Source organism: Paroedura picta, chromosome 1 (genome assembly GCF_049243985.1).
Source record: "Paroedura picta isolate Pp20150507F chromosome 1, Ppicta_v3.0, whole genome shotgun sequence".
In the NCBI taxonomy this organism is placed as follows: Eukaryota; Metazoa; Chordata; class Lepidosauria; order Squamata; family Gekkonidae; genus Paroedura; species Paroedura picta.
The window spans coordinates 125,650,702-125,677,831 of NC_135369.1; the positions used below are offsets into that span (position 1 = coordinate 125,650,702).

Here is a 27,130-nt window from a genome sequence, read left to right on the forward strand (position 1 = left end):
AACTTGTGGGAGTGGCTATTTAATTTCTCCACTTTAAGATGCCTCATCTCTCCCTCCACTTTTCTTAATGTCTTCCCCATCCTCTCTTACCTTCTGACCAGGAATGCCAAATAACTTGCATGGGTTTCATTGCAATACGTTACCACACATCTAAGGAATGATGAATGCTGAATGGATTTCAAAAGAGTCTCTGGGCACTGATTGCCCTGTGTCTGCCTGTTGCACTGGTTTCCCCCACAGCCACTGACTCTTGGGACCCCCATGATCCCTGACCTCTTCAGTGATACCTTCACGGGTGTCTTCATCCTGCGTGACATAAGCCGCTGCCCTCCTAAATGACATACAGTCATTTGCCACCTTACTCCCCCATGGGGACCCCAAGTAGCTTCTCCATTTTATGCTCACAACATCCCTGTGAGATTGTTTAGGCTAAAAGTTTACAACTTGATTTTTCAATTCAATTGGCGCCTATGGGCCACATCATGTTTTTTGCAGACACAGCTTTCCAACTCTGGCAGGGGGTATTCACGGGTTGAAAGGGCTCAGAGAGTCAACTAACTGACTTCACCCTGAAAACCACCCACAACTATGCTGGTACAGAGGCATACTCCCTGACTGTGCCAACAGGCAGCTGCTGTGGGCCTCTGCCAGTGCCCAAGAATAAGGAAGCAGTGCCTGTGCCATTGTAACTGGCCCTTACACTGGTGTATGTTGGACAGATGTTGACACAAAGGTAGTTAGCTCCCTGAGTGCTTTTAGCCCTCCAGTTGGGATTGCTCCATTCGCCTTTCAAGCTTGTTTTTATAAAAAATAAAAAAGAACAATTAAGGCAAGAATTAAAAGAGTATATTGCACAGAAAGTAAGAAAGCACCAGATAACTAGAGTAAAAGAGGACAGATAATGTAAGACAGGTAAGGATAGGATGAAACAGTGTGACATCTTCAATGTAGCTAATTCATCATTAAAAGCTAAACAAACTATGTTTGATTATAGAAGTAAGCACGGTAAAGTTTTATCTAGACTTCTTGCAGAAAAAAATAGGAATTATAGTGATGATGCTAAAAACAGGACATGGAATAACTCAGCTGGATGTATAAACATTAAAAATAGAACATGGAACAGTAATTAAACAGATGTACAAACATGGGAGGTATTCCGAGTTTTAATGAAAAGTTATACATTTTGGAGAGTGCTGACAGAAATGCAGTAAAAGATTGTGAAGAACTATAAAAAAAACCACCTGAACTTTCCATATAAGATCCAGAATCTTTAGATCAACCTAAACAAAAGCCAATATCACACTGCTACAAAGGGAAGGGAATGATTCACAACAAAATCTTATTGTCCTTTACCTTTGTTAAATTCAAATTATAAGAATTTTACAGCTGTTTTGGCCATGAGATTAAATAAAATCTTGGCAAATATTGGTATTGATCAAATAAGATTTACAAAATGAAGATGACTTAGGATACTTGGTGTTTGATTAATTTAATCTGTTTGGTCCAGAGGGTACACATAGGAACACTATTAGACTTTACTGATGGTGAAAGAGCATTTGATCTAATAGATTGGATTAGAGAAGAGAGGTATTCAGATCCTTTAACTTTGAGGATATCTCAGCCACCGTGGGCAAACATTACTGAATACTACTGAATGGTATTTATCCTATTTTCTATTAAGACATGGAGTAAGGTAGCGGTGCCCTATTTCTCCTTTATTGTTTAATTTATTTGCATTAGCTGTCTGTCAAAGACTGAATATCAAGGTGATATTACTAAGATAATATGGCATTTACTATTCAGTATCTTTATGAATAAACTGAGAAACTTATTAAAATCTTAAATAATTTAGATCATCTGAATGTGTGTTTTTCTGTTATTGCATTATAAATATGAGAATAAAAATTGCAGTGTGGGGAAATGGAATATTTGCAAGAAGATGGTAGTTAGAAGTTAGACTTCTTCTCTGAATCCACAGAGTGTTTCTTCAAGTGTTTTCTGCCTCCTACAAAGTGAAGGAGGAGGAACAGCGTGTGCCACTGCTGGAGGAACAGCATGATAAAATGAGCATTAAATAAATAAATAAAAGCAGGCAGGACTATCCCCTCTTAATGAGGTGCTTGCAATGCCCTTTAACCAGCCAGCCACTCCCCTTCAACAGGATGTTATTAGCAAAGAAAAGGAAGGGTGGAGCAGACATATGGTTGGCCACACCTTACCAAGCAACCCATCAACATCCCCAGGCTGTAAGAACTAGAACATATTCTGTCAATGGCTGCAAGAAGGGGCCATGAAGGGCACAACGTGGCAGTTGTACTGTGCCCAACATGGTTTTCAAGTTGGACTATAAATGATTTTGTCCACACATTTAGTTAATAGATCACTGCAAGGGTTAGGTCCCAGAAACTTGTTCCAGTCATTCCAATGGGACTTAATCATAACTAACTTTAGCAAGACTGAGATAATTGTGAAGCATGCAGGCAGGTCACTCTTCTGGGAATTGCAAGTGCAATGTAAACACAATAGTAGAAGTTGTTTTGCAAAAATCTACATGCTGCCTGGATTAAATGGGATTTCAACATACAGATTACATATGGCCATACATTAATATTATATTTGGTATTCCCTTTTTGAGACTACTGAGTTGGCATTCCTAAAGCCAATAGTTCCTTGTCCTTCCTTCCCGGTGTTGAATAGGTGAGGTATTCCAGAAGGTAGAGAAGCATGGTTACCAGCTCCAACTTGGGAAATGTCCGGTGAGTTGGAGGTTGTATTTGGGAAGGACAGGAAACCCAACAAGACAGGGAGGCCACAGAGTCTACCTTAAAGTTTCCAGAGAAAGGGAGCTCCATAGTCTGGATAAATTGTAATTCTGAGGAAACTCCAGGCCCCACCTGGACACTCGTAACCCTACTGTGGGGTCAAGGCCCAAATCAATATTGAGATGTCAATATTGAGATAACAACAATATTTGTTGTCAATGGTGTTTCATCAGACTGGAGGGAGGTGAGTAGCGGGGTACCTCAGGGCTCGATGCTCAGTCCAGTACTTTTTAAACATATTTATTAATGATCTAGATGAGGGGGTGGAGGGACTACTCATCAAGTTGGCAGATGGCACCAAATTGGGAGGACTGGCAAATACTCCAGAAGATAGTGACAGAGTTCAACGAGATCTGAACACAATGGAAAAATGGGCAAATCAGAACAAGATGCAATTTAATAAAGATAAATGTAAAGTTCTGCATCTGGGTCAGAAAAATGAAAAGCATGCCTACTGAATGGGGGATACGCTTCTAGGTAACACTGTGTGTGAACGAGACCTTGGGGTACTTGTGGATTGTAAACTAAACATGAGCAGACAGTGTGATGCAGCGGCAAAAAAGGCAAATGCCATTTTGGGCTGTATCAACAGGGGCATCACATCAAAATCACAAGATGTCATAGTCCCATTGTATACGGCACTGGTCAGACCACACTTGGAGTACTGTGTGCAGTTCTGGTGGCCTCACTTCAAGGACGTAGATGAAATTGAAAGGGTACAGAGGAGAGCGATGAGGATGATCTGGGGCCAAGGGACCAAGCCCTATGAAGATAGGTTGAGGGACTTGGGAATTTTCAGTCTGGAGAAAAGGAGGCTGAGAGGGGACATGATAGCCCTCTTTAAGTATTTGAAAGGTTGTCACTTGGAGGAGGGCAGGATGCTGTTTCCATTGGCCGCAGAGGAAAGGACACGCACTAATGGGTTTAAACTACAAGTACAACGATATAGGCTAGATATCAGGAAAAAAATGTTCACAGTCAGAGTAGTTCAGCAGTGGAATAGGTTGCCTAAGGAGGTGGTGAACTCCCCCTCACTGGCAGTCTTCAAGCAAAGGTTGGATACACACTTTTCTTGGATGCTTTAAGATGCTTTGGGCTGATCCTGCGTTGAGCAGGGGGTTGGACTAGATGGCCTGTATGGCCCCTTCCAACTCTATGATTCTATGGAGGTGAAAAAGCTAGCAAAGTTTGAACAGCTGGAAGTGCCTGTCAAAGAACTGCAGGCAGTCGCCATCCCTGTAAACACCTCAAGAATTCAGAGTGTAACAAATCACTTTACTCAGTGCAAACCTCATGGTAGAAATGTTATTAATCATAAATTGTCTAATAGAACAATAAACAAACAAACAGGGAAGTCATCATTACTAAGAAGGCCCTGTTCTTCTAGCTACTCATTTCACTTCATGCAATGAAGGCACACAGAGTAGACTGTGTGATAATAATCTTTAACATTTGAGAAGAGGCCTTCATTCAGGTAATGTGTCCCCAGACCTCTTAAGGCGTTAACAGTTTAAATTGGCTTGGCATGCAATGTACTAAGTTCTCCGTGTAGCTGTTAGCATTTTTAATAGCTGGCCCTCCTATTATCCATATCCTTCATTTTAATTTAGGAGATGTTTATTGTGCTAAGGGCTACTGAAAGGTCACCCAACAACTGTGTATTTGTATGGTCTTTTATATTCGGTCTATCACAAAATAGAGGTCCATTTCTTTACCAAATTAGTTTCTTTTTTACAGGACACAGAATGTTCTCCTTAAATTAACTAGGTTATTCTGCAAGATCCCTGCATTTGGTAACTACTTTAGCAATTATTGTACAATTCACAACAATAAAGGCATACATTAGGTAAGGAGAGGCATGATCATTAAGAGATCCTGAGCACACAAAATTGCAGTCCTGCTTACAGCTACAACACAAATTTAAGCACCGTTTATTTCAGTGAAAGCTGTTTAGGATTATAGTTTTTATGTGGGTGGATGAAACTATATTCTCTCTGCAATGTGGGTGACAGGAGCCAGAATAAAGGGCAAGATAGATGTTTACTCGTGTGTGTGTGTGTGTGTGTGTGTGTATGTGTGTGTGTGTGTGAAGAAAAGCAAGCATGGAAGGCTGCAATGTTTGTGCATGTCTGACAATAGTAATAGAAAGGGTACTTAATCCTTTTCCCATTTGTTGTTCTTCACTCACAACCATCTTCTCCCCAAGCAGCTATTACTGTTGTGGGGTTCCAAATGGCTGCACACAAGGCAAATGTGAAGAGGAATCAGGTGGCTGAGAGCTGACATCCTAGAATGGACTGCCCCCCCCCCTTCAGATTGCAGGCAGTGGATAACAGTTGCAATATTTCTTGCTCAGCTTCCTGCGCTTGTTTTACAATTGCAGGGAGTTTGTAACATCTGGACCATTCCCAATTGTCCACAACCTTCCATGAAGAGTCCGAGGTAGTATAATCCATTCTAACTCCTCATGGCTCAGCCAGCTCAGTCTCCTGCATCTGTACACTAGGCCTCAGATTTGGAAGTGGTCCAAAAGCAAATTGAAAGGGAAGGTCCCTGAACCTTCTGAACACCACCCAAAGCGTTGACTCAGGGCTCACATGAGGTATGCAGCAATTACACCCCACGGTGAAACTCCACTGCCTTACCCCTGCCTTCCCTGTACTTTGAATTCTTTTATTACCTCTCTTTCCACTGAATTTTCTCTGTATTCAGATTTCATCAAACTTTTCACTTCCAGCACAAATACAATGAAATCAAAAATACGTTACCTTCCCTCCCGCAACAATACTTGTTTCCGTTGACAGGTATCGAAACACAGTTCAGTCACTTTAGTAGCTTCCCTTCTAGAAAAGTAATTACCAACCACTGTTTCTCCACAAACTAATCCTTTCTTTGTCTCCCCTGTTGGGTTAGGATGGTTTTCTGACAATTTATTTTTATTTATGTATTTTATCATATTTAAATTATATAATGCTCTCCTTGTGGCTCAGGGTAGCTTACATTGAAACTTTCATAATACATAACAATATAATAGCAACTTGATTTGAATATAGAACATTTTTAAAAATAGGAAACATATTAAAATACAATTTAACCTTCAACAATGGAACAATTTAACCTTCAACAATGGAATATTTTACTTCTCTGTAGTTCAATTCTTCTTCTGTGGGTGCAGTTGATGGTGGTCCCAAACTTTTCATACCCTATTATCTTCATCAGACTGTACTTACTTTATTATGTTCACCGGATTTGGGCAGGAAGAGGAAATATTCTAGAAAGAGCTAATTATTGGCAAAAGATACGCCTACACAAGTAAACATCAAACAAGAACAAAGGCAAGCCTATTAAAATCAATTAAACAGAAACCACTTTAACAAGATGTTAATTATGGAGAATCTATGCATGTACACACATATTGAGTTTATTTTTTTAAGAGTCCAAACAACAATAAAATATTGAAATGTATCAGGTACCTTCAGAAACACACTTTCTCTATACCATGTTATCTTGAATCACAGGAAAGCTAAACACAATTAAAAGTTTTGACTAGCAGCTCTGAGCCACAGAAATCCTATGACTTTGCTGCCACCTCTTGATACATTTCAGAAGTACAATAATTTCAGAAGTTGAATAGCTTAAATTGCTGAAATAGGAGAAAAGAGTGTTAAAAATGTTTCTAGTGATAACAGACATAATGATCAAATGCTAGCAGGAGATAAGATTGCTTTTTTGTAAATTCACATTATTACGTCGTGGTTAGAGCAGGGTTTCTTGATGGTCCTTGAAGGGTTTCCTGAATGGGCAGAAGTTAATTAATTCTTTAATCGTTTTTTATTTGTTAAACTTATATTGGGTGATTTGACCATATATGGTCATGTTGACCTCCCCCCCCACACACACACACACAAAATGGCCAATGATGGGCCTGGAGAGGATGGGAAGGGGAGAAGCCCCAGGTAGGCATGTACACAGCTATGTTCAAATGAACAAATGTTGCTGTTTATGTTAACAGGGGCACTTAATTGTTTCCCTGCACTCTCCTCCTGCAAACCCGTCTCCCCGAGAACCCCCATTGCTCCCTACACAGCCCCGAGCCTCCAGGTAAGTTTTCCCCCTTTTTAGAGTCCCAGCCACGTTCTTTCCTAATAGTCCGGGCGGGTCCTGTTTGCCGGTGCCGATTTTCTTGTCACTCAACTCTTCAGGTTTGATTCTGTTCTCATGCTCTGTTTTCTCCTTTTCAGGTCTGGGCATCTTCGCTCCGTCATTCTGGGTCCCATCGTTGCTGTCGCCGGCGTTTATCTCCGACGCACCGAGCCGTGGCTCCGCGGACTCAGCTCCTGTTGGTAAGTCCGCCTCTCTTTTGCCTATCTCTGTCCTGCCCGGACACAGTGCTTAAAGGGAAAGGGACGTTTCCGGAGCATGATAACAACCGCCCATTGGCTGTTCATTTAATTGACGGCCAGGGGCGGGACCAAGCACAGAAAAAATTGCTTCCTTTCTAGCGATTCCTGCGAGACCGGAAACCTGTGGGGAACAAATGAAATGCTACTAGATTCCACTACAAATGCAAGTCTGCGTAACACCAAGATTCCACTATTTAAAATAGCATTTCCGCTTTGTGGAACCAATTGGCAACATTGGACCTTGTGCGGAAACACCCTGAGTTTCATGTTCAGGATCTGACCTTCTAAAGAGCAGTCAGGGCTGATCTCCTCTAGGACTGACCGGTTTGTTCACCTTGCAGTCCAAGGGACTTGCAAGAGTCTTCTCCAACACCAGAGTTCAAAAACCTCAATTCTTTGACACTCGGCCTTCCTTATGGTCCAACTTTCACAGCCATACATTGCAAATGGGAAGACCATAGCCTTCACTAGATGCACTTTTGTTGGCAGGGTGATGTCTCTGCTTTTTAGGATGTTGTCTAGATTTGCCATAGCTTTCCTCCCCGGGAGCAAGCGTCTTTTAATTTCTTTGCTGCAGTCCCCATCTGCAGTGATCTTGGAGCCCAGGAAAATAAAATCTTTCACTACCTCCATTTCTTCCCCATCTATTTGCCAGGAATTGAGAGGGCCAGATGCCATGATCTTCGTTTTCTTGATGTTGAGTTTCAAGCCAACATTTGCACTCTCCTCCTTCATCTGAATCAAGTGGCTCTTTAGTTCCTCTTTGCTTTCTGCCATTAGAGTGGTATCATCTGCATATCTGAGGTTGTTGATATTTCTCCCTGCAATCTTGATCCCAATTTGTGACTTATCTAACCCTGCCTTTCTCATGATGTGCTCTGCATACAAGTTGAATAGGCAAGGCGACAGTATACAGCCTTGCCGAACTCCTTTCTCAATTTTGAACCAATCAGTAATTCTATGCCCGGTTCTCACTGTTGCTTCATGACCTGCATATAGGTATCTCAAGAGACAGATAAGATGCTCTGGTATTCCCATCTCTTTAAGAACTTGCCACAATTTGTTGTGCTCTACACCAGTGATCCCCAACCTTTTTATCACCGGGGACCGGTCAACGCTTGACAATTTTACTGAGGCCCGGGGGGGGGGGTAGTCTTTTGCTGAGGGACATCACCACCGCACGAGCCCCTTTAACAAATACTCAGTGATACTCCTGTAAGGACAACAGACACCTGTTACGTAAGTTTCAGCTCCACATGTGCTTTTATCAGCGCACCTTTTATGGGAGGGGCCTGGTGTAGCCCAGCCTCATCAGAACGTGGGAGCAAAGCAGAGTCAGAACTTGGATAGGAGACCACCAGGGAAGACCCTGCAGAGGAAGGCAATGGCAAACCACCTCTGCTTCTCACTTGCCTCACTTGCAGGGGGCACCATAAATCAGTTGTATCTTTGTAACACATACATATTTGAATTCACTGCCAAAAGATGTAGTGATGGCCACAGGAATAAACAGCTTTAAACGGGGATCAGATAGATTCATTGAAAATAAGTCCATCAGTGGTTACTAGCCTGGTGACTGAGGAGAGCCTCCACATTTAGAGGCATTGAATATCTGAATTCCAGATCCAGGAAGCAACATCAGGGGAAGGCCCTGTTGTTGCCCCTCTGGAGGGACAGGTTGGCTACTGTGTGAGAAAGGAAGCTGGCCTAGCTGGATTCTTGCTTTTCATCCAGCAGGGTTCTTCCTATGTTCTTATGTACCCAGGGGGCTGTAATTTCACTCTAGTAGATTTCATTTCAGTCCCAGAGCATGATTTTCACTGTCAGGATTGTCATTGCAGTCACACATCACTTACACTACTCACAGGGACTGTCATTCCACACCCAGGGCAGGTTTCTCTAAATTCTTTCCATTTCCAATGCAATTTGTATATGTAGCAATGTATTTCAAAGGCTAATGGCTCAGGCTAGGCCAATCTCCTTTGATCTCAACAGCTAAACAGGGTCAGCCTGGGTTAGTAAAAAGGTAAAGGTATCCCCTGTGCAAGCACCGGGTCATATCTGACCCTTGGGGTGACGCCCTCTAGCGTTTTCATGGCAGACTCAATACAGGGTGGTTTGCCATTCCCTTCCCCAGTCATTACCGTTTACCCCCCAGCAAGCTGGGTACTCATTTTACCGACCTCGGAAGGATGGAAGGCTGAGTCGACCTTGAGCCGGCTGCTGGGATTGAACTCCCAGCCTCATGGGCAGAGCTTCCAGACAACATTTCTGCTGCCTTACCACTCTGCGCCACAAGAGGCTCAGTACTCAAATGCAAAGCCACCAAGGAAACCCGTGGTTGGTAAGCAGAGGCAGGCAATAACAAACCTCCTCTGAACATCTCATGCCTTGAAAACTCTATGGCATTGCCATAAACCATCTGCAACTTGTTGGCACTTTCAATGTATTTCAATGGAACCCGCGGAAGTTGACGGGAGTTCCTGTTCCCCACTATATCCAAAGGGCCTTCCGGCAGCTCCCATTGTTCCCAATGGGCATTCTTGTCATTCATTTTAGTACCTCCAGGCAATCGCGGCCGAAATTTCCAGACCCCTTTCAAAGGCAGACCCACACAGAAGGCATTGCAGTCCAACGCAGACCTTACCCGAGCCACTTCTAGCCACTGCCGCAGCCTGGTTCGAAATCGGAGTATAAAGAACAGGAGCACTAGTCTCCGACTGCGACCCTGCTCTCCAAGGCAGAGGATACCCTCGCCTAAAACAAGCCGCACGCAACCAATCCACAACTCTTCCGTCACTAAGGGCCAATTAAAATAAAAATCAGAGGGTTTATCTCTTAAAGACACAGGAGCGCTGCCAAGAAAACGCAGTTTGACGCGGGCAAACGTGGACCCCGGCAGGTTTCTGTTTCGAAAACAGTCCCGATTTCCGCGCGATTTAATGACAGTTAATGACTTCCGCCCGTTCTGGACGGCGCAAAGTCCCTCTCGGGCGTGGCTGGAGCCCCGGTCTCCTGCGCGTGTGCCTCCCGCCCCCAAGGCTCCAGGGCTCCGGCCAGCGGCCCGCCCATGCGCTCCTTCTTAAGGGGCCGCCCCGGCGCGGCCGCCGGCCTGGCTGCGGCGAGGGGCGCGATCGGCAGCCGCGTCGCCGGCTTACTGCAGGGGGAGCCGTGCCGCTTCCTCAGCCGCCTCTCTTGCCGGAGGTGGCAGCTCCTCGTTGGGCACGGGGAGGGCCTTGGCGCGGCTCCGCTTCTCCACGCCTCTCGCCGGCTGAAGGGAAGCCGGAGCCCGGCGTCGCCCAGTCCTTCCTGTTCCTGCATCCCGCCCCTTTGCCTTCCGCCCCGCCGAGGTCTCCGCCGCTCCCGGGATCCCGCCAGCATGCAGGTCTTCCAGTACCCGGCGGTGTTTCGCGACGACGCATCCGTGAGTACCGTCTCGGGGGGCCGCTCTCCCGCCGCTGGAGACGCCCTGCTGCCTTGTGCTGGCTGCTTTGCTGCTCCTAGCATCCCCCACGCCGCCCGCCGCCGCCGCCCAAGTGGCAAGCCCGTTCTCAGATCTACATCCTGCGGACAGTGGATCGGGAATCGGCAGGGTGCAGAGAAGAGGGCTGGTTTTCGCATTGACCTGTCTGTTTCCAAAGTCCAGAGAAGTATCAAAACCCTTGCATTCTGTCCCTTTCAGGTTAGTGGGTTGGAATAGGTGTCACTTCACCCCTCAAGTACAGGGTTTCTAGCGGTGCTTGGGACTCACATACACACAGGTACATAGGTGCCTAAGAGCTGGCCGTCACGATTTTCAGTTTGTATGAGCTGCATGCAGTGGTACCTCAGGTTGGCACTTGCTGGAAGGGGTAAGTATATGGTGAGACGCTCCCTTGGAAGCCGGTGCCTACTGGTATTTTCTTTAAAAGTTTTGTATAAACCAGATTGTCCCACTTTTGGAGGGACATCTGGGGGTACCTGGCAAATTGTACTTTTGTTGAAATTAAAAAATATGTATTGCAATAATATATATATATTTGCATTCTATGAAACTTTTTGTTGCTCCATATAGACCACATTTTTAATCAAGAACCCCCCGGGTCAATGGTGTCCCACTTTATCAATGTTAAAATCTGGTCACCTTAGTTTTGAGTCGAGGAACAGTATTTCCCCAGGAGTGATTGGGGTGTGTTTGCAGGAAGTAGCTTGTACTTACACATTACTTGTAAATACTTGTTTGTAACCTTGTTTCTTTTACATGCAGAGGGAGATGCCTGGCATTTAACATATGGCCAAAAGAAATGCACCAAATGAGTACCTTGAAGACTACAATAATTTCATGTTTAGAAACAACCTTTTCCCCAACATGCTGGGAGTTTGTTTCTTAAACATGTTCCAAGGTGCTGCATACAAATATTGGCAATACTAGAAATTAAGCCCGTTGTGAAGGGAAATACAGTGGGTGCTAGTGCGTGGGGAGGGGGTGGGCAGGGGGAACAGCAGGGGGGGGTGTGGGCTTCTGCCGGGCCCAGGGGCATCCGGGGCCTGGCAGAAGCCTAAGAATGACGGCAGCGGGCGGCAGAGGCTTCTGCCGGGCCCAGGTGCTCCCTAATGGCATCCAGGACACGTCGAGGGAGCGCCTGGGCCCGGCAGAAGCCGGAGAAGGACGGGGGCGGGCGGCGGAGGCTTCTGCCGGGCCCAGGCACTCCCTCGCGGCATCCTGGTTTAAAATGTGGCCCTCTTTAGTCACTGGGCACGCTTATGTGGCCCCATGTGCCAAAAGGTTGGGGACCCCTGGACTAGGGTGTTGTTGGCCTTTGTTTCCAATTGTATTTATACTATGCTTGTGAAAGAGGTATTAGAAGCTTTGAAAGCCTTGTGCAGAATTAAAATTTATTTATTTATTTATTTATTTATTTATATTTATTTATATACCGCCCTCCCCAGAGGTTCAGGGTGGTTTACATTGAACTTATGAACCATACATAAATGCTTTCTTTGCAAATAGGAAAGTAGATTTTTGTCTTAAATCATTGGCCCTCTTAAATACAATTAGGTAGTGCATATATTGAGATTTTGATGTGACTTTAAAAACTGTCAATTTACACTGAAACTAAGATCAATATCAGAGATATAGCTTCTCCAATAGAAAAACACTTGCTCATTAAAAATAAAAATATTAAATACTTTCAGTTTTTATGATTAAAAATATAAAGGAACTGTACTTCAGGTTCTGAAATCTAGAACCACTGGAGAAATTTTAGGAAATTCAACCCATTCCTTACATCTAACCATGAAACTGTACAGCTCAGTATCACAATCCATCAACCATGGCAACCATGTGGAAAATGCAGGCAAGCCTTGTAACTTGGTTCAGTCCCCAAGTTTTACCACACATAAGAACTTATGGCCAGAAAAAAGTATGCTGCATGAATACTGATATGAACAAATCAAGTAGCTATCACTAACAATCACTAAACATAATAAAGCTCAAATGGACAACTCACTCCCTAACTGATTGGCCCTCCCTGGGGGTGTGCTGCTAATAGAGAGAGAGAGCACTCTGCCAATCAGGATCAATCAGTTCAAACTGCATTCTGCCCATGTGAGCCAATCAGATCAAATTGTGTGCAGACAACCAGGAAAAGTCTACCCTGGGAATGTTTACTCATGAGTAAGTCATGGCCCTCAGCCAGGAATGGCGCATCCTGGTAGTTTAGCCCCAAAAAGGAGGGAGCTCTTGGCCAGGAAATGCTAATAAGCTCTTCACTCCCAACTTCCTGCCAGTTTCAGAATTTTACTGGGTGAAAGAGGAACTGGCCTCAGAGCATGTCCTGCTGCCAGTAAGTTGTCCTAGTTTCCAGGTCTCAGGAGGACATGGGGTGGGGGAAGCAAGCCATTTCCTGGTGCAGCCTCTTCTTGCCTTCTGGGGGGGGGCTGTGGGAGGTCCAGAAACAACCCTCTGCCAGCTCTCTGGGAACCAAGGCAGCTAGGAAAAGCCTCTTCCCTGGGAATGTTTATTCATGAATAACTCATGTGAGGTTTGCAATTTGCCAGCTGCGAAAGGAGGAATGCTTTGGGGGTAACCATCATAGGCAATTCCAGCAGGGAAAATAATGCTGAGGTGGATGGGACTGGGAAGATATAGACTTTCGTTTTCCATATGCATGCCACATTGGTCTTGCTACAGTCTTTCCAAGACCATCACAACAAAGCAAATTTGAGACCACTGGCATGGAAGATGGGGAAAACTACAGATGGGGCAAAGAAACCATGGGGACATGTGGAGGGTGGAGACACTTTCCCAGTAGCACCTTCCCAGTAGAAGAGTTGTTTTTTATACTCTGCTTTTCACTGCCCAGAGTGCCTTAGAACAGGGGTAGTCAACCTGTGGTCCTCCAAATGTCCATGGACTACAAATCCCATGAGCCCCTGCCAGCGTTTGCTGGCAGGGGCTCATGGGATTTGTAGTCCATAGACATTTGGAGGACCACAGGTTGACTTCCCCTGCCTTAGAATAGCCTTCCCTTCCTCTCCCCACAACGGACACCCTGTGAGGTAGGTGAGGCTGAGAGATCTCTGAGAGAAACTGCTCTGTGAGAACAGCATCTAACAGGACTGTGACTAGGACAAGGTCACCCAGCATGTTGAGGAGCAGGGAATCAAATCCAGCTTGCTACATTAGAAGCCGCAGCTCTTAACCACTTTACAAAGCTATACAAATTGCCATTGCATTAAAGAGATGTAGCTAGAAAACAGGCAGAAGAAACTGTTGCAGGAGGATGGTGCCTTTTTACTTGCTCATTGACTGTTATGGGATTCTTTTCCTTTAAATTTGGCCTTCAGACTAATGGCTTCACAGAGCAATCCAGGGAGGGAAACACACAGGTATTTCCTACATGGAGAGATGATTATGTGGTTAATAAGGTTGGCAGTTTGAGAAGGGAGAAATGCTTTTGTCTTCTGTGTTCATTCATTCATTCATTCATTCATTCTCTCTCTCTCTCTCTCTCTCTCTCTCTCTCTCTCTCTCTCTCTCTGCGCACCTGCATGTGCATAGAGGGTAGTTCTACACAGCTCTCTGAACCCGTCCCAAGCAGCTCTTTCCTTCAGGGGAAGTGATCTTTGCAGTCTGGGAAGAGCTGTCATCCCAGGGGATCCCTAAGTCCCACCTGGAGGCTGGCAGCCATGAACACTGGCACTGTCCCAGTACCACGGAGACACATAGACACACATCCTTCCAAATCAGCCCTTTCCTCCAAGGGAACTGATCTCTGCAGTCTGGAGAGCAGCTTTCATTCTGAGCATTCTCCAGGTTCCACCTGGAACCTTGGCATCCCTTAACAGTGGCAGAGATGGTAGCCTCCAGATGGGAACAGGAGATTCCACTTCTGGGGTTTCTTGAAGCCTGAATAATGTTTCTGGGGTTTCTCAATGTTAAAAAAGTCGAGAAAAGCTGACAGAGGCAATATTGAGAAACCCTCTGTACGTTCTTTGCCAACCAATGTTTTCATGTTCGATTGTAACATACAACTTTTTTTGATTAATTTTATTATTGAGCTGAACTGAAGAATGTCCAGACTGAATGTCCAGTTCTTCAAGTAAATTTTGCTATCAAATATTTTAATTGAAGGAGGAAACTATGACAAGTTTATGAATTATTGGATGTTTATTGTTATTAGTAGTTACGGCCACACAGCATTTCTCTTTGTTTCCCACCTGGAGCTTGGCATCTCTGCACCTCTAAAGCCAGTGAGTCCTCCCTCTCAAATAACCCTTTTCTCCAGGGGGGCTGATATTTGGTGCCTGGAAATAACCAGCAATTCCAGTAAATCCCCAGGTCTCAACTGGAGATTGGCATCGTGCAACTTCTCTTGAGAACAGTGCCACGGAGTTCCCCCCTCCCAAGAAAGCTCTTCTCTTCCCCACCCCTCCCAAGCAAGTTGTCACTGTAGAGTCCCTCTTCAAAAACAACCATTTTCCCCTGGGGAGCTGATCTCTATAGTCTGCAAATGACCTCCAGTTCCAGGAGATTTCCAGGTTGCACCTGGGTCAGGAATGTTCCTCGAGGTTTGGAGGTGGGACCTCAAGAGTCCAGGGTGGGCAGGAGCTTTTGCCCCCAGAAAGGCCACAGTGGGGGTGTGCATCCTAGTGCCCATTGTTTCCCTTGGTTTTACCTCTAGTGATGTATAAAACCCTTTTAAGGTCTAAGCTGATCATCACAGTTGCTGATGCCACCATTTTTTAAATTTCACAATCACAGAATCCTGCAAAGATCCAATAGGCTTCTCTCATATAGGAGTCTAAAAAACATTAAATATTGAATTGCAAAACTTAATTTGATATTTTTCTTTGGAATGCTTTTCCTTCAGCCATTATGCTGTTACCCCTTTAAAGGTGTGTTGGGAGGGGGAAGAAGATTTTTCTTTGTTCCATCTTAAAAGAGAAATCTCTGAGAACCCCACAGTTATTTGGAACTTATTTGGCCTGGAACTTGCATCCAAGTTTGTATAAGTGTAGGACTTGTACTTGCTGAGGAGTTAATATTGTTGCAGAACCCTTCTGGAAAGGGAGGAAGGATGACCCGGGAAACTACAGACCAGTGAGTCTGACCTCTGTTGTGGGGAAGATAATGGAGCAGATATTAAAGGGAGCGATCTGCAAACATCTGGAGGACAATTTGGTGATCCAAGGAAGTCAGCATGGATTTGTCTCCAACAGGTCCTGCCAGACCAACCTGGTTTCCTTTTTTGACCAAGTAACAGGTTTGCTGGATCGGGGAAATTCGGTTGATGTCATTTACTTGGATTTTAGTAAAGCTTTTGACAAGATTCCCCATGATGTTCTGATGGATAAACTGAAGGACTGCAATCTGGATTTTCAGATAGTCAGGTGGATAGGGAATTGGTTAGAGAACCGCACTCAAAGAGTTGTTGTCAATGGTGTTTCATCAGACTGGAGAGAGGTGAGTAGCGGGGTACCTCAGGGCTCGGTGCTTGGCCCGGTACTTTTTAACATATTGATTAATGATCTAGATGAGGGGGTAGAGGGACTACTCATCAAGTTTGCAGATGACACCAAATTGGGAGGGCTGGCAAATACTCCGGAAGATAGAGACAGAGTTCAACGAGAACAAGATGCAATTTAATAAAGATATAAGTGTAAAGTTCTGCATCTGGGTCAGAAAAATGAAAAGCATGCCTACTGGATGGGGGATACGCTTCTAGGTAACACTGTGTGTGAACGAGACCTTGGGGTACTTGTGGATTGTAAACTAAACATGAGCAGGCAGTGTGATGCAGCGGTAAAAAAAGGCAAATGCCATTTTGGGCTGTATCAACAGGGGCATCACATCAAAATCACAAGATGTCATAGTCCCATTTTATACGGCACTGGTCAGACCACACTTGGAGTATTGTGTGCAGTTCTGGAGGCCTCACTTCAAGAAGGACGTCGATAAAATTGAAAGGGTACAGAGGAGAGCGACGAAGATGATCTGGGGCCAAGGGACCAAGCCCTATGAAGATAGGTTGAGGGACTTGGGAATGTTCAGCCTGGAGAAAAGGAGGTTGAGAGGGGACATGATAGCCCTCTTTAAGTATTTGAAAGGTTGTCACTTGGAGGAGGGCAGGATGCTGTTTCTGCTGGCTGCAGAGGAGAGGACACGCAGTAATGGGTTTAAACTTCAAGTACAACGATATAGGCTAGATATCAGGAAAAAGTTTTTCACAGTCAGAGTAGTTCAGCAGTGGAATAGGCTGCCTAAGGAGGTGGTGAGCTCCCCCTCACTGGAAGTCTTCAAGCAAAGGTTGGATACACACTTTTCTTGGATGCTTTAGGATGCTTAGGGCTAATCCTGCGTTGAGCAGGGGGTTGGACTAGATGGCCTGTATGGCCCCTTCCAACTCTATGATTCTATGATTCTATGAATGTAATGGACTAGCAAGTTTCTCCATTCTCCTCCTCCTAATAAAGACATGGTGTCATGGTCTTGACACAAATGCTGTTTATCCATACCCCCAATTTTTGCCTTTTGTGTTGCCCTAGGAAGTCAGCAGGTAAAAGTCCTGAGGGAACTGAGCTTTGCTTGGGGCTTGCTAAGTGACTTGCAAACTAAGCAAGGCAATATTTTCCTTCAGGAATGACATCTATCCAAATATTGTGCTGTGTTTCTAGCTACCTGTTCAGCAAGAAGACCAGACTGAATTAGCAGCTTGGATCTACAGCTGTGTTTTTGGAATCTTATGATCTGAATAATTACATGTTTTGCATCACAGTTTGATCTTTTCATTTAATGCTATGTTTTCAATATCCTAAAGCCACAATACTGAAATTCTTAAATTAAACTTGCTGCTTGTGAGGAAGTGCAATCTGATGTGGAGCTTCTCCAGTCTAGATTCAAAAGTGTTGGTCTGAAGTAGCACAATAAAATCAGAGTCCAGTAGCACCTTTAAGACCAACAACGATTTATTCAAGGCGTCAGCTTTCGAGTGCAAGACGAAGAGTGCTTGCACTCGAAAGCTCACGCCTTGAATAAATCTTAAAGGTCTTAAAGGTGGTCTTAAAGGTGCTATTGGACTCTGATTTTATTGTGCTTCTCCAGTCTAGTCCATCAATCTCTGTGATCTCAGGAGTAAGTCTATGCAAGGCTACCTAGCCAGAATTTTATTTACTTATGAGCCAAATAATGAATAGCTTCTTGATAAACATCCCAAATCGTGCAGGAGCAGTTGAAGTGAAGTGTGTTTTCTTGTTGCTTGTTGAAATCTTTTGTATAAACTACCAGCCTGTGGTGAACACAAAAAAACAGCTAGAATGGAGGGAAATTCACCAGTAACTAGAAACATGCCTGTGCCTTTACAATAGCAATTTCAGAAACATTTCATTGTTTTATATGAACCTGATGCTATGTTCACAGTGCTGTTCTGTTGTGGAAGACAGGAAGGGATATCCTGAGTTGAGACCAAGCACTTCATTCCTCTTGCATCTTACTTCACTGCTAAAAGTTTGCTTCACTTCATCCCCAGTGGCTTTTTGGCATCAGAATTATCGTGACTGGCATGCAGTCTGTCTCATGTACTGTTCTTTTAACACTCTTGCTACATGCTGGCTCAATGTTTTAGAATAGGTCACTGCTATGCTGTCAGGTGGCTGTCTAAAATTAGTTGTCCATCTCAGCCTGACCTGGATAGCCCAGGCAGGCATATCCTGTCAGATCTCAGAACTTAAGCTGGGCCGACCCTGGCTAATATTTGTATGGGACACCTCCAAGGATTTGGGTGGTAGTTTCTCCAAAGAACACTCGGGGCCATGATACAGAGCTAGGAAATGGTGAAGCCACCCACCAGTGTCCCTTGCCTTGCTGTCAGACATCCTTGGATTGCCTGGCTACACTAACTCTCGATACTAACATGCTATATTAGACCCCAGGAACAACATTTTGTATTGATCATGATGTATTTAAGGGCTGATTTTTTAAAAAGTCTGTTCTTTTAAATTCAGGTTCAAGATTATCATGGCAGTAAAGTATGTGATCCATACAGCTGGCTTGAAGATCCTGATAGTGAACAAACAAAGGTAACACTCTATTTATAATATTAGTTTTCTTGCCGTAGATACCTTTGCAAGCTTGAGGTGCAGAGTATTGTTCAAATGTGATTCCCAGTCCTGGAACCTTGTCATTGTGCATAGGAAATGTGTAGGCCTCTCTCATTGCAATTCAAAGCAGAGTTACATCCTTCTAACCCCTCACTGATGTCAGTGTAAGTTTGCTTATAACTGCAGTGTTCAATTAGGGAACAGTTTGGCTCTAGCCATAGTGACACTGGGGCTGTCGCATGTTGTTACTGGCTCCACCCACCAAGCAGGCCACACGCTGGATCAGATCTTTGCTGCAGGGCTGGGGGTGGATCTGGTAGCAATTAATGCTGTGCCATGTAGACCACTATGCCCTGAAGACCCAACTCAGGGTCCCACTTCCCCCCTGTATAGGTAGGGGAGGTGCTCATTTATGGCCACTAATGGCGACTTATGGATCTGGATGGATTCTTGAATGCTCTGCAAGAGCCAGAACCTCCTAGCAACTCATTGGATGATCCAGTTGGTGACTGGAATAACCGGGAGTCAGCTGCCATCAATGAAATTGCTCCCTGATGTCCTCTTCTCTCTCGCCTCAAGCCAGCCTCCTAGTGCACTGGGGAGCTGCACAAGAAAAAGCAGAAGAATAGATTACTAGAGTGAGTTGACTCATAGTGAGGTATGAAAACATCTCACAGGATGCTTATGAGAGCCTAAGAGATGGCATTGAAGTCAGTAAAGAGAGTTCTTTGCCACCTCCATCATGTCTCCAAGCTTGCACATGGCACAGTGGTTTAGAATAATTTGATCACTCACCACCCTCAAAGAAGGGCATTCAAAGTTTAGGGAACTGGATATCAGCCATGAGGCCTTTGCAAGCCACTTTGCAGATGAAATTTTGTCACTCTGCTGCTACCTTAACCCCCAATGGTTAATACAGAAAGTGAACAAAGGGACCAAAGGCCCTTTGATCGCCTTTGGAGGTGACTTTTTATAGCTTCAAGTGCTTGTTCCAGGACAAAGTGAATAGGTTGCTAGTCATGGTTAGGACGATCACATGCTCACTGGATCCCTGCCCCTCATGGCTTCTAAAAACATTCAATGAGCAAATAGGAGGTCCTTTTCAAAAGATCATCCATCTTTCTCTCTCTTTAGGACAATTCCCAGAGGGGTTGAAAGGGGCTGTGGTTCAGCCTCTCCTAAAGAAAGCATTGGAACCAAGGGACCCTGCTAACTACTGTCCCATCTTGCATTTAGCATTCTTGGGAAAGGGCTGCCACGGACCAACTCCTAGTATACCTAGAAGAAGCTTTGATCCTGAGCCCTTTTCAGTCCAGCTTCCAGCCTGACCAGGGGATAGAAACAGCTATGATCGCTCTGATGGAGGGCCTTCAGAAGCAGCTAGACCGAGGCAAATTTGCACTGCTTCTGATGTTAGATCTCATGGCAGCATTTGATTTTATAGACCAGCCTTTATCAACTTTCTTACTGTTGAGAAACCCATGAAACATTCTTTAGGTTCAAGAAACCCCAGAAGTAGAATATGGTTGGGAAGCATAGCTGTGTACATGCTCACCTGGGGCCCCTCTCCACCCCAGGCAAATTATTGGCCATTGGGGGGGGGGCAGGTCAATGTGACTGTTTATGATCATATCACCTGATAAATGTTTAACACATTTTAAAAAGGCATGACAAATTAATTTACTTCCAGTCATTCAGGAAACCCTTCCAAGGCTGTCAAGCAACCTCAGGGTTTCACAAAGCCCTGGTTGAGAAAGCCTGGTGTAGACCATGAGCTTCTAGCTTGCTGCTTCACTGAGGTTCGAATATGAGAGACAGCACTATAGTGGCTAGTCACATTTTTCCAGGGCTAAAAACAGAGGGTGCAGATGTGGAGTTCGGCAGGGGATGGACCTTTCCCCAACACTATTTAATATCTTTATGTACCCTCTTGCCCAGCTGGACCAGAGATTTGGACTTGGATGTTATCAGTATGCAAATGACACCAGCTCTATCTCCTAATTAGTGGCTGGCCAGACTCCACACACACACCGAACAACTTGCCAAGTATCTGGAAGCTGTGGCTGACTGGTTAAAGTAGAGTCACCTGAAGCTGAACCCTTCAAAGACAAAGGTCCTATGGCGGGCAGAAAGGTAGTGGAAGAAGCCCACTTACCCTGCCTGGATGCTGCACAAACAGCCAGGAATCTCGGAGTAATACTTGATGCCTCCCTCTCCATGGAGGTTTAAGTCACCAGAGTAACTCAGCAGGTGTTTTTCCATCTTCAACACACTAAGCCACTAGTGCCATACCTGACCCCAGATCACTTAGCCATAGTTATCCACAATGATCACCTCCAGATTAGTCTTCTGAACTCATTCTACAGGTGTCTTCCCTTGTCCCTACTCCTGAAACTACAGCTGGTTCAAAATGCAGCTGCCAGGGTCTTCACAAGAACTTCATGGCGGGCACACATACAACATGTGTTCAGGCAGCTGCATTGTCTTCCAGTGGAATACCAGATTAAGTTCAGGGTGCTGTTTTTGACTATTAAGGCTGTCGTGGTCTGAACCCAGTGTACCTGAGAGACTCTTCGAGTATGTCCCCCAAGAGCGCTACGTTCTGTTGGTTCCAACAAGTTGGTGATCCCTGGCCCAAGAGAGGTTCACCTGGCTTTGATGAAGGCCAGGGCCTTTTTGGTCCTGGCTCCCACTTAGTGGAATGATCTCCCAGAGGAGACGCAGGCCCTGTCAAAGCTCATGGAGTTTCACAGGATCTGCAAAATGGAGCTCTCCCACCAGGCATTAAGTTGAGGTCAGGCTACCAGTAACATCTAAGACCCCCCCCACCCTCCAAAACACTCTCCCTCATATGTGATGAAGATGTAGCGAGGAATGTGGAAGAAATCATGACGAGTATTGTGACAAGACCTGGGAGCAAGGACATTAATTGCTGTTTTAGTTTAACTGATTATGTTTTTTATGTTTTAATAAAGTTTATATACTGCCCTGAGACAGCCGGGACAAGGGGAGTGCTCTGAGAAATCAACAAATCAGATCAATCAATAAAATAACCAATTTGGTATATGCTGTGTAGTGAAATGAGATACAAATCATTGAATGAATTAACTTCCTGGTAAAATGCTTATGGAAGAAGGGATATGTTGGGTTGCAGCTGGTGCAGGAGAGAAGTTATAGCTCTGTTCACAATTCCCTTTTAAAGTATCTTGGGTACTCATGGTGAGAGAGACTGATGCCTTGGAGGGAGGCTGTTCATCAGATTAGACAGTGCTGGTCCTGATTTAAAACCTCTTAAAGCTTTCAAATATGATCTTCCTTTCCCTTCCCTCTCCAATTGCACATATTATGAGATTATGAATAGAACTAGAGATTATTGCTTTCAGGATATGCAGGTGAGGCTTCATCTTAGAAGATCCAGTGACTTAGCCAAAACTGAGCCAACAAAGCTGAACCAGATGGTCTAAGTTGCCATAGGAAAGTCGTGAGGCTTACTGAAGCAGATACAGTAATGTGGTCCTAACAGTTTCCATTTCAAAAACTGGTTTCATAAAAGTAATAATATAATTATTCCCACTGAATTACATGAGGAGGGTTATTTAGAAATTTCCCATTTTTAACACACATCATACAAGGAATGTACAGCTGACTGTTGATGCTGGAAGGCTCCCCACTAACATCATTAGAGGCAGGGACATTTTAGAACTAGAGACAGAAAAATTCTGTAGATCGGGGAAAGTGATGGACACTGGAAAAGTAGATCTATGACTTCTGTATAAGTAGATAAGTGTGGTGGAAATGGAAGAGCTACAGCAAAGAAAAAAGCTCTGCTGTCCCCACGTCACCACCTTCTGCAGCACCTTGTGCATTGCTGGGGGCCCTGGTATGTGGCCAGTCAGCTAACCGCTCCCCGGTGTTTCTTCTGGTGACCTGAACAGCCCACCCTTGCCTTGCCCGCCTTGCCCGCCCTTTCTCCTCGCTGAAATAGTTGCTGGCCCCTGGGCTTCCTGCAGTTTCTCCTGCTTCAATAAGTCCCAGCCAGCCTTTTAGTCTTTCTAGGAGGAGAAGCCTGGCTCCCAGCTGGCAAAGAGGAAGCCGAGAGATGATGGCTCTATGTATGATGAAGACTGGCATCCAGAAGAAACTTCCAAGAGGAAGAAACATGGCATCAAAAGTGCGAACAGAGTGTTATGTCACCTTTCTGGAAGCCCTTGACTCAGTTAACCAATAGACCTCACATCCTAGATGGTAGCAAACATGAAGCCTTTATCCACAGCATTTTGTCAAAACCTTGCAAAGTGCCCATTCCAAATTATACAGGCTCCTTGGGCTTTCAGGCATTGGGTATAAAACATGCAGGAGTAAAGCATACTCTCCATGATCCTTTTGAAGAAGGTGCTGTATAAACCTCCATCTTTGAGTGCTCAGGACCAATTGAAAATGGACAAGGAAATAGTGCCTGTTCATGTGGTGCATCCTGTTCTTAGTCATATTTTACGACATCAGAGAGAGGGGGTGAAGTTCCTATGGGATTGTGTTACAAGCTGTCAGATTCCTGGAGGTCATGGCTGCATCATGGCAAATGAGATGGGTCTGGGTAAGACCTTGCAGTGTATCACTCCGATGTGAATGCCCTTGCGCCAGAGTCTGGATTACAAGCCTGAAATTGATAAAGTGATCATGATCTCCCCTCCAGCCTGGTGAAAAACTGGTACAATGAAGTAGGCATGTGGCGCTCAGGAAGAATTGAGCTGCTGGCTATTGTTGGAGGCTCCAAGGAAGAGATAAACAAGAAGATAATTAGCTTTATGAACCAGAGTAAGAAGGAACTCTTTCCTTCTCCTATCTTGATAATTTCATATGAGACTTTTCGCCTTCATGCTGAAGTTCTACAGAAAGGCCTGTTGGGCTGGTTATATGTGATGAGGGCCACAGGCTGAAGAACTCAGACAGCCAAACATCAGGCATCAACAACTTGAACACACCACAGCAGGTGCTCATCTCAGGAACTCCTATTCAGCTCAGTCCTTCAAAGACGGAGGTCCTGTGGCTGGGCAGAAAGGGTCCAAGTGAAGAAGTGTGTCTGTCCAACCTGGAGGGTATGCAGCTATCAGTAGCTCACTCTGCCAAGAACCTAGGCATGATCCTGGATCCTTCCTTTTCCATGGAGGCCCAGGTCAGAAGAGTAGCACAGCTGGCTTACCACCTTTGCCAAGTCAAACTGTTAGTGCCCTGCTTGGCCCCAGAACTTAGCCACAGTGATCCACATGACGGTCACCTCTAGGCTAGACTTCTGCAACTCTCTTTTTGCTGGCCTACTCTTAACTTTGATTTGGAAACTGCAACTGGTCCAGAATGTGGCGGCGATGATCCTCTCAGCAACACCATGGAGGTTCCACATTTGACCCATCCTCCAACAAGTGCATTGGCTGCCAGTAAAATTCCGGATCAGACTCAAGGTCTTGGTAATGACCTTCAAGGCCATATGTGGTCTGGGCCCAGTGAACATGAAGGACTGTCTCTCTGCCTATGCCCCTCAAAGAGCTCTGCACTCTACCACCTCCAACTGGCTAGTGATCTCTGGCCCCAAGGAAATTCACTTGACCTCAACCATGGCCAGAGCCTTCTCTGCCTGGCCCCCACGTAGTGGAATGAGCTCCTAGAGATCAGGATCCTGAGGGAACTAAAACAGTTCCATGGGGCCTCCAAAAGGGAGCTTCTCCACCAGGTATTTGGTTGAGGTCAACCAAAACTAAACAGCATCTACTGGGCCCCCAAACCTCCCTCCCTTGAACCCATGTGACAAATATCACCAACCATGGACCTGTTAGATTGTTCACTATGTTAGATTGTTATTTCTCTGTTGTTATTAATGTTACCTTTCATTCATTATAATCACTAAGTTTGATGAATTGTTCTGTTTAGTTCTATGTAAATAAATAAATAAAACCAGCTGAAGATCTGAAAGATGGGAAGATCAGTGTTTCGTCTTTCTCTTCAATCACATCTTTGAAGAAGCTCAGCAATCACCCTGCTTTGATCTATGAGAAATGTGTGGAGGAGGAAAGCTTTGTGGGTTCTTTGGAGTTGTTCCCTCCTGGCTGTAACATTAAATCCCGAGAACTGCAGCTGTCAGAAAAGATGCTGGCTTTGGACTATATCTTGGCCATTACCAGGAGTACCAGCCATGATATGGTAGTCCCTGTGTCTAATTACACACAGACACTGGACCTCTGAGAAACTCTGCAGAACTTGAAGGTACCTGTATGCTCGACTGGATGGCACCATGTCCATTCAAAAGAGAGCCAAGATAGTTGAATGTTTCAATGCTGTCTCTAGCCTTGAATTCATTTTCATGCTAAGTAGCAAAGCTGGTGGCTGTGGCTTAAACCCGATAGGAGTAAGCAGACTTGTGATGCTTGACCCTGACTGGAATCCAGCCAATGATAAACAAGCCATGGCCCACATGTGGAGGGATGGTCAGAAGACTTGCTATATCTACCGGTTACTTTCTACAGGAACATTTGAAGAAAAGGTCTTCCAGTGACAAACCCACAAGAAGACACTCAGCAGCTATGTAGTAGATGAGGAGCAAGATGTGGAAAGGCATTTCTTGCTAGGAGAGCTGAAGGAGCTTTTCATTCTCAATGAGACCACTCAAAGTGATACCCCTGACAAGATCAAGTGTCGTCACTGTGTGAATGGCCATCAGGTCAGGCTACCTCCAGAGGGGTCGGATTGGACTTCTGATCTCTCCCAGTGCAACCATTTTTCTGAAAAACATGGGCTGCAGGATGCTGTTCTGAAGACTTCTTGGGATGCTGCTGTCACCTTTGCTTTCTACTATCATTCCCATGAGGAGCAGGGAGGGATACTATGACCGCTAGTTTGGGCTGAAACCTTTTGAAACCTGAAGCTTCTTTCTATGAAAACAGAAATTTGATACTTCTACAGCGGTTTCCTGATAGCATTAAGGCAACTCCTTCCCCGCTTCTTTTACCGTATTAGAAAGTTTCTCTGCCACTTGATCTACTACAGATACTATCCATACAAAAACTAGAGGCCACATCAGTTACTCACAGAGTGGATGACTCAGCTGAAGAGCACTGCAGCACCAGATGTTTAACAAACTCACTTTAAAGGAATCTTGTGTCTTATTATCTAAGTGTTTTTGGGAAAGAAGATGGCGATTCCCTCTGATCAACCAACAGGAATTCCTTGGACTAGAACTTTCAGAGAAGACTAGAGTTGGCAAACCTTAACAGATCGCATTTGCAATATCTCAGTAATCATTCTGACATCTTGACCTTATGTTTCACTGGTTCGCCTACTACTTCATTATGTATCACAGGCCATTAAAGAAGACTTTGTAGATCAAAGTAACAGTCCACAGTTAGGTTTCTATAATATTTTTTCCTAGACTACATTCAGATGTCATATGTTATTGGTTCTAGAAAATATACACAAGCCTTTTTTCCTTAAAAAAAAACCTCTGCTGTAAGAAAAATGGGACTAGAGAAGTTGCTTTAGACCAGGGATTTCCAACTGGTTACAAAGTCTGTTTCCAGATCAAGTTCAAGGTTTTGTTTTTGACCTTTAAGGCTATACAGGGTCTGGGTCCTGCTTACCTGCAGGACCACTTATGCCCCCCGCAGGGCTCTTCGCTCTGTGGGTATGAGCTTACTGGTAGTCCCGTGCCCTCAGGAAGCTCGCCTGGCCTCGACCTAAGCCAGGGCCTTTTCAGTCCTGGCCCCAACCTGGTGAAATGAGCTCCCAGAAGAGCTTAAGGCCCTGCTGGAGTTGTCAACTTTCCGCAGGGCTTGTAAGATGGAGCTCTTCTGCCAGGCATATGGTTGAGGCCAGGGCGGGTTCCTGCCATTCATTCTGGGATCTCCCATTGTGTCCATCTGTTCCCACTCTCATCAGTAGGATAGCAAGACTGTGGCCTGGCTGGTCGAGGGGATATATATAAATTCAAGTAATAAATAAATAAACTAGGGAACTGGTTGCTTCCATTGCTCCCTCCCCTCCCCCCGAGCATCAGTGAGTTCTCTAGTGGTTTCCACTCCAGGGGGGGGGCAAATCCTGCACACCTTCTCCAAGCTTAAACTACCTCCTGTCTCTCCCCCTCTTAGTCTTCCTTAAGCCTGCCCCTTAACATGGGTAGTGACATCACGTCTGGGGGCATGACAGGGAGGCATGGCCAGCTGCCATCACTTCGGGGCTCCCCAAAGCCTGGATTTTTTTCAGGGGCTCCTCCATGGTCAAAAGGTTGAAAAAGGTTGGATTATACAGTGTTTGAGTAACAAAGTCTTAAAATGGCCTGTT

General features: G+C 44.9%; 1 protein-coding gene, 1 long non-coding RNA gene and 1 pseudogene across 2 annotated transcripts in view; 2 read left to right on the top strand and 1 right to left on the bottom strand.

Annotated features, from left to right (window-relative positions):
- Positions 1-1,147: 1,147 nt before the first annotated feature.
- Positions 1,148-10,229, bottom strand: LOC143820375 (uncharacterized). Its single transcript, XR_013225325.1, has 2 exons — positions 9,873-10,229; positions 1,148-7,346 (listed from the first exon to the last, which is right to left on the bottom strand). It is a non-coding gene; the product is annotated as an uncharacterized LOC143820375 (long non-coding RNA).
- Positions 10,230-10,295: 66 nt separating this feature from the next.
- PREP (prolyl endopeptidase) overlaps positions 10,296-27,130 on the top strand; it is a 100,608-nt gene continuing 83,773 nt past the window's right edge. The window contains exons 1-2 of the mRNA XM_077303066.1: positions 10,296-10,649; positions 18,710-18,784. Coding sequence (XP_077159181.1) covers positions 10,296-10,649; positions 18,710-18,784 — 429 coding nt within the window. The remainder of the gene's footprint in view (positions 10,650-18,709; positions 18,785-27,130) is intronic.
- LOC143837134 (DNA repair and recombination protein RAD54-like) lies at positions 19,238-26,514 on the top strand (annotated as a pseudogene).